We start from the raw sequence: 8,540 nt of genomic DNA, 5'->3' as shown, positions 1-8,540 counted from the left end.
GGTGTTTTAACAATGTTTTAAATAAATTTACGGTGATTTATGGAAATGAACGTATAATTTTATGTACAGAAACCTTTTCCTGATATTAATTTTTTAATTACAAACATATAATTGTTATCCATTTTAACATATGGGTTAGGTCAATCGAAAGATATCTTTATTTTTTTTTATGTTATTCTAAGTATACTAATCGTAACTTATTTTTAATAGACATATGTATAGAATATTTTTTGTTCATAAAAATTATACATATTTTGTGTAATATTATAATATTGACATATTTGACACGTAAATCTCGGCTAAATAATTTATTATATTTTTTGTTGTGTTTTTATCAAATTCTACATTATAGTATCGTGTATAATTTGCAGTAATATTGTGTGGGCAAATTAATTCAATCAATTAATTATTTTTTAATTACTGCAAATAAAATGGTGATTGAGTAACATTTAGACAATTAAAAACTCATAACTAACACGGAAAGATTTCTTTGTAAGTATATAGAACTCAACTCAATTTTTAGACGAAACGTAAAAAGCTTCTTGTCTATTTTACAAAAAAAAAATTAAACGAGCAAGAATTTCTAAAATGCTATCAATTTACTGTAGTTTTATTCAATTTAGTTTATTTACCAAAATGCAACAGGCTAGGTTGTCTGTACCTCATTTTTTAGACTAAACTAGACCATTTATATTGTTTGTAAAATAATATCAATTATTGTTACTGATAAATTAACAAATACATGGGTGCAAGATTTTTTTATAATAATTTTTTAAAGACTGTTTTACTTCTTCGAATTAATATCGTTGATCAATTCTGTAATCACGATTGTACTTCCATACTACGATAATTAGTCTTAATTAAATAATTATATTTAACAATAATAAGATTTTTAGATAAAAAACAAGGAAGTGTTCAGACAATTAAATTATCAGGATTGATTTAGTTGTTTGCTCGACAACGTAGCATCAAGGGTTGCGGCATCGACCTGCGGCATGAATGCCGAAGGCGCGGTAAACGCGAAACATATACAACGGCTTTGTACATCAATTAATTATTTTGCGTATTAAGTGAAATATTTTTCGATAGTCTTCAAAAAAAATTATGAAAACATTTAGCTAAGTACTTATTTGGTTTCTCAAAAACAATAGGATGGGCAAATTTATAATTAAACTAATTATGAATGGCGATCAATATATATATATATATATATATATATATATATATATATATATATATATATATATATATATATATATATATATATATATATATATATATATATATATTATATCACTTACATAGTTTGCTTGCTAAGTATAAGAAGCCGATTCGCTATCAGTTTTCGTTATTGAATCAATGTTGATCATTAATAATGTGAAAAATCACAAAAACGAAGTGATTTTTCACATTCTTAGAGATCAACATTTATTATCACATATTATATAAAAATCACAAAAGCAAAATGATTTTCCACGTTTTGCAAAGATTTCTTTTTACAAAGTATCATCTTTCTAAACTTTAATGCCTATTCGTATATAATTGCTTCTTGATATCATGCCAGGTTAGGATGTAGTTTTTTTTTACTTTAGCTACGTTTGGATATATGAGCAATTCCACAAGAATGCGTCCATAATTTGGCACAGTTTTCACGAATTTTCATATTAGGGGCACGCGTTTATGAAAGTCATTATTATAAAAAGTGTGCCCACATTTTTGGAAGATACCTATTTTTTTTATTCGGTCCTGAAGTTTTAAAAGTTATGACATTTTTTGCGATTTAGCGATAATCAAATTAAATAATATCTCAGTTTATAATAAAGATATTTTGGCTTGTAAAGGCTCATTTTGAATAACAAAGTCTGCCCTATATTTTGATGAAAAAAAATATTGTACACTCACTTGTAAACAAATTAGAGCATTAAATGTAAAATTTCTTTCGGATTTTTCGCTATTTTATTTGTTTACAAGAGTATAATTATCGTTTCAAATGAGCCAACCACCTTAAAGTTACACAATAGGATAGACATTTACTTAGAAATTAATAAGCATTTTGATTTTTACAAAAATATCATATATAACTGGAGCTATTGACTTTTAAACAATCACCGCACTGATTCGACAGTTAAATATATTCGTCAATTTGGAAAATAGTATTATCACAAAAAATAGTTGGTGTATTTTTTATCAAAACTATTTCTTGAAACAATCTATTTAGCCAAAATGATTCTTTAGCAGCCTCACTCAGTGCTATATATTCAGCTTCTGTAGTTGAAAGAGAAACGCTTCGTTCTGCTCCACCAGAATACATTGATACCATTCCATTCACATATCGTCTATTAATCACTTGCATAATCAGCATTGCAAGAAATATTCAATCTTTCAGTTTTAAATTCATGCTTATACAAAATTCCCTGACTAAGTAAGTTAAGTTATAATTAAGTTAAGTTAAGTTAAGTTAAGTTAAGTTATTTACTTTAAGTTCCATTTAAATACTTGAAAATACGCAAAATTAAATGCCAATGTCTCTCGCGAGGATTTTCCAAAAATTGAGATGTATAATTTACGGCTAATGTAGATATTCTGGTCGAGAAACAACCGCTAAGTACATGAAACATCCTACTGCTTCACGATATGAACCTTTCAATTCTTGCGTCACTTCAGTTTCGCCAGGCTGTACATAACTATCAATAACTATCATAACTATCAATAGGTGTATGAACAATGTTTGTCTCATTTATTTGAAATCTTATTAAAGTTTCTATGCATATCTTTGTTGATTAATCAAAATCGAACCATCATCAAATCGCTGTATATGTAAACTAAGAAATTAGCCAACTGGCTCTGTTGTAATTTTAAACAAATTTTTCAATTTCTTTAAAAAATCATTGATGATATCTTTATCAGATGCAACAATTAAACCGTCATCAACATAAATTGCAACTAATATCTTACAATCATTTTTAAAACTATGAAATAAACATTGATCAGCTGTACTCTCATTCAAATCAAGTTTAAATAGTTCATTTTTTAAACACTCATTCCAACATCTTGGCGACTGCTTCATACAAACTCTTTTTTAACTTGCATACGCGTTCAGTAGAATCTTGAAAACCTTCAGGCTGCTACATGAAAATTTCTTCGTCAAGAACTCCGTTCAAGATAGCAGTCTTAACATCTAATTGTTGTAACTCTAATTTTACATTAGCAGCAACACTTAACAAAGCTCTTATCGTATCAAACCGTACCAGAGGACTAAAAGTTTCATCATAGCCAATACCTTTTTGTTGACTGAAACCTCGTGCAACAAGACAAGCCTTGAAACGATTAATTTCACCATTAGCATTATGTTTGACTCGAAAAACCCATTAATTGTAACTGCTTTACGCCCAGCCGGTAAATCAACAAGTTTCCACATAGAGTTTTTTAAGCAACTCCCTTTCCTTTGTATGCAGATTTCATTGCCTCCTCAAAATTTTGTGGTTCGTCAAGCTCAGCAATTACTATGAAGGAGCTTTAATGTACTTTTTGTCTCGTAACTTTCTTTTCTCAAACATCTCAGATTGATTTTCTTCTTGCAACGATTTGTTGCCGACCGACTCATTAGTAATTGGAATCATCAAGAAAAGAATTATAAAAGCTTTCATCACTATACTTTCATCATAAAAATCATGAAGTTTGAGCTTATCCTCACGAACATCTTCAGTTTGACCTTGAGCTTTCATCGCAGAATTATCTGGAGCTTGCAGAGCTTGTAACTGTTGACTGTCGTCTTGTTGATCTTTGACAGGAAAACAACCCCAAGCTTTACCTGTTTGTTCAGGTACAAAATCAACATGCACTCGCTTAATTATTAATTTTCCAGGTTTTATCCAAACTCGACAACCTCAAATATCCTCAGCATAGTTTTAAAAAATGCCTGATTTACCTTTTGCATTCCATTTCTTTCTCTTTTCGTCTGGTTCCCGAACATAACACTCAGAGCCAAAAATGTGCAAAATATTCAAGCTACAACTTTTCCAGTAAACAGCTCGAACGGTGTCTTAGAAGCTTCTCCACTTGATCCAGTGCGATTCAAAACATAAACTGCTGTGTTAGCTGCTTCAGCCCACAAAAACTTTGGCAAATTTTTCGACAATAATATAGTACGTGCTAGTATATCGATAGTTTGGTTAGAACGCTCTGCGCTACCATTTTGCTCCGGAGAATATCGAATTGTAATAACGAATTTAATGCCATTTGTGCTCACGACATTCTTCACCTCGTGATTATCAAATTCTCTGCCTCCATCGCACTGAAAAGTCCGTACTTTTAAACCATAATGATTATTAACTAATGCTATCATGTCAGATATCTTTTGTGCTGTTTCAGATTTATTTTTCACGAAATAAATCATTCAAAAATGAGAGTAATCACATGTGAAACACACAAAATATAAAGCATTACCAAAAGACGGAGCTTCCATTGGTCCACAAAGATCAGCATTTATCACAGCGCCAGATTCCTTGGATCGTTGAATTCGAGAAATATAAGAAATCTTCTTCTGTTTGCCCTCGACGCAAGCTTCGAAGAAAGCTTTGTCATCTTTTACATCAATTCCATTTATTTAGCATTTCTAGCACATGACGTTTGTTTTGATGTCCTAGCTTCTCATGCCAAACTTGCAAGGAATCCGTCGAAGCTAGATTAGTTTCATTATAACCTTAAACTTTTGGTTTACACTTATTGATGCGAATACACCTTTGAAAAAGTCTTCCATGACGCACTCGGCGAGCTTTAACTTTGCCATCTCGTGAAAATTCACAGGAAGTGCTCGTCGACTTGAATTCGAGTTCCTTGTCTAAAGCAGATGTAACTGAAAATAAATTTCTTCTAGCTTTTGGCACGTAGAGTATATTCTTTATAACACACGATGACCATTTTCCATCCACAAACGCTTCAAAATCGATATTACCTCTGCCGACTGCATCCATAGTTGATTTGTCTTCAATATGAATTTTAATCGGAATTTCGAAATAATCAAGAGTAGTGAAACAATTCTTGTTTCTTGCCAAATGATCCGTAGCACCTGAATCCGCAATCTACAAATCCATATCACTTTCAGTGCTTAAAATTTCTGCAACAAAAGCTTCATCATTATTGAAAGTAGATATATTGACTCACTACAATCATCTTTCTTCGGACAATCTCGTTTGTCTTATTATTAGTCTCTTGCACCGTATTTCATCCGACGTCAACAAACTTATTAAATTCGCAAAAGTCTGCTTGTCTTCAATCCTTGACCACCAACCTTGCCGCAGTCCTTCATATTCTTCCGGCAATGTGTCCAAGAGCTTCTATCAAAGCCATTACGTTCGACTCAATCATACGAGTAAGTTTTTCACATGCAATTCGATCAGTTTTGTCCCATTCTTTGAAGGATGCATTATATGCAGCTTGTTGATCGTTTTGTATGTTATCACCGACCAATGCATCTGGCTTCTTTAATTCACCAATGCAAATCTCGTACACACCTTCAGTTGCTCGCAGTATGTTCCTGACAGCATGTTTCCACAAGCCCCAGTTATCAGCTCCTCGCAGTTTTTCGACTCCGTGCTATTCATTCATTGCTTTAACTTATTATTCTTCAAACTTGTTCTTATATCCGAAGCTTTCTTGTTGTCATGCAAAAAATACAGGCACGATTTTTTATACAGAAGTACCACGTTCTGCTACCATGTTAAAAAAAATCTAATTTTTGTTTTTACTATGGATTCATTGAAACACTGATGCGTGCAGAGGTTTGAAACAGACTGATTTATAAGTTTGTTAGAAAATTTAACGAACGCTTGCTTAGCATCGATAAAACATAAGAAACATTATTAAACAAATGAATTTACATTTTAGAACAAACAGAATACTTTAGGATTAAAAAATGTTTTTGTAGTATACAAATTTGAACAAGATTATCAATAACATGAAAATACATTTTATCGATCGTTGTTTTCTATTATAATGTCATGTTTTGTTAAAACACCATTTTGGCTGTAGAGATCTTTATTTGGTTAGTGATATGTTAACTTAGCAATTCATCATTATTATGGAATTGGTTTTTTTTATGTTTATTTACATTTGTAGGTTAAACATAATTTTTAGTTTTTTGGTTTGGAGTTTTTTGGTGAAGGTAGTTTTAAGACAAAAATATATATATTTATATAATCGTAGTTAGTACTATTTAAGTATATTTTTAATTAATCGCGATGGATTTAAAAAAAAAATCATCTTTGACTGAACTTTATAAATGGTACAAATACAAGTACTCATCCCTTAAAGTTGTAAAAAATAATACATTAAAAAAGAATACTAAAAATGTATTACATTACGGAGAATATACATACTGTTCGGTTATTTTGTTGCAAAAATCATCGAATTTATCAAGACATGATCAATGTTATGCCCATCTAAAAAATGTGAAAAAGAGTGAAGAAGAATTTCGGAATGAGGACTTCAGTATTGACATTTTACCAGTTATTCAACAAGAATTAGAAGTAGAAGACGGAAAAAGCTCATGCTCTGTAGAAGAAAACATACCAAGTCTTCAAGTAGCGGATGTTTTGTCTGATTGTGAATGTCAACCTTCTATTACTTCACGAACTGAAGATATAGCTCAATCAGAAAGTATTAGTGATAAAATAAACGAAATGACTTTGGATTCTCATACAAGTGGCGATGACGAGCTAATCACGATACTAAACATGCAAGAAGAATTAAAGAAAAATATAAATAAACTTTTAAAAAATGACAAAACAGAAAGAGAAATGTACATAACTCGCGAAAATGAAGTAAAAGGTAATGTATGGTGTAAAGCTTGCCAATGTTCATTAAGGGATATTTCTCAAGTCATAAATACGCATTTTAAAACATTAAAACATTTAGTAAATACGGAGAAACTGCCAAAAACACTATTATTTGACCCAGAAATCGCAACGTTAGAAATAAAAATAGCAGCTTTAGTAGCTGAAAGTAACCTATCATTTCGATTCGGCGAAAAATTGGCTAAGTTCATAAAAAGCAATTGTATGTGCACTGATTCTGCCAAAAAAATATCCTTAGATAGAGCAAAAATTCCTGGAATTTTGAAAGAAGTCATTGCTCCAGAATATAAACAGAGATTGCACAATATATTAGAAGAAACAGATTTTTCAATTATTATCGATGAATCTACTGATATTTCGGCACACTCTTCTCTCTGCATTGTGGTACGTTACGCTGATCCAGAATTAAAAAAAGTACAAGATGTTTTGTGGGATTTGATTCCTGTTTACAAAGATAGCGAAAATTGTCGAGCCACTGCTGAATACTTAGCTAATGAGGTCATTAATACATTTAATAATAAACAAAAAGACCATATAATAAGTTTTTGTTCTGACACATGCAATGTAATGATGGGCGATGAAGGCGGCGTGCAAGCTAAAATAAAAACTGTTTTAAAAAATTGCACAATTGTACAGTGTTCATCCCATCTTGAACATTTAGTGTCAAGTCATGCCATGGCAGTTTTTCCAGAAGAAGTTAAAAATTTAAGCAACTCTATTCACAATTATATAGCAAACAGTTCATTATGAACTTTTGTTTGGTTTACGTTGCAAAGTGAATTAGGTTTCGAGCAACTGAAAATAGTTAAACAGTGTAATATTCGCTGGCTATCGTTGTATCAAGCGATATTACGGTTACTTCGTAGATGGCCACATTTAATAGTATTTTTTGAAAGCGAAGTAGCAGATGAACAGAAAAAAAAGGGAACCGAAACAAAAACTGACGGAAAAGAAAAAATATCTGCGTCAATGATTCTTGAATATTTGAGAGATCCTCTGATGCACTGTTATCATTATTTTTTAGAGTCGATTTTATCACGATTGGCGTCTGCTAATAAAGGTTTGCAAAAAGAAAAGCCAGATATTCCAAAGTCATATTCCAGAATGGGAAAACTATATCTTAATATTTTGAAGATGTACATGGATAAAGATTACGTTGAAAATACTGATATTAGTATAATTAATCCACAGGAAACTTCAAAATTTTTGGATTTATCCCAAATTAACTTGGGCGAAAATACTTTTAAGGCTATTGATAGGTTAAAAACAGAAAATATTCAGGAACATTACGATAGCAAGGAGTCTTTTGAAACTGATTTTCGCCAAGCTTGCCGTGGATTTTTGATAGAATGCTGTACACAGATTAGTGTAAGATGCTTGTTGAAATTCAACCCTGAAAATGCTATTAGTTATACATTTCATAGAGATAATCCAAATTTAGATAAAGTCTTCATAGCTTTTCCAAGAATCAAAGGTAGTACCGATATTGTTCAACAGAATATAATAAATGCTGAATGGAAAACTTTAGGTGATTATAAATTCGATGAAGTTACGAGAAACAAATTAGAAAATCCCGAGTCTCAAGATAAATTTTGGTTTACACTTTATTCTTATTGTCACGAAGGAATATTTTTATTTCATAATTTATCTAGTTTTGCACTTTCAGTTTTAAATATATCTGTGTCA

At 31.1% G+C, this 8,540-nt stretch overlaps 1 protein-coding gene across 1 annotated transcript; it reads right to left on the bottom strand.

The window, feature by feature from the left end:
- Positions 1 to 3,125: 3,125 nt before the first annotated feature.
- On the bottom strand, positions 3,126 to 5,718 carry LOC131674682 (uncharacterized). The gene is made up of 7 exons (XM_058953503.1): positions 5,695 to 5,718; positions 5,353 to 5,595; positions 4,805 to 5,081; positions 4,447 to 4,584; positions 4,013 to 4,362; positions 3,505 to 3,845; positions 3,126 to 3,291 (listed from the first exon to the last, which is right to left on the bottom strand). Exons 1-7 carry the CDS (start codon positions 5,716 to 5,718, stop codon positions 3,126 to 3,128), a joined length of 1,539 nt encoding a protein of 512 aa, XP_058809486.1.
- Positions 5,719 to 8,540: the final 2,822 nt, after the last annotated feature.

Source organism: Phymastichus coffea, unplaced genomic scaffold (assembly GCF_024137745.1).
Source record: "Phymastichus coffea isolate CEN01 unplaced genomic scaffold, Cenicafe_Pcof_1.1 PCOF00014, whole genome shotgun sequence".
NCBI classification, from domain to species: Eukaryota; Metazoa; Arthropoda; class Insecta; order Hymenoptera; family Eulophidae; genus Phymastichus; species Phymastichus coffea.
The sequence above is the reverse complement of the archived record's forward strand: the minus strand, read 5'-3'. Positions and strand labels throughout refer to the sequence as shown.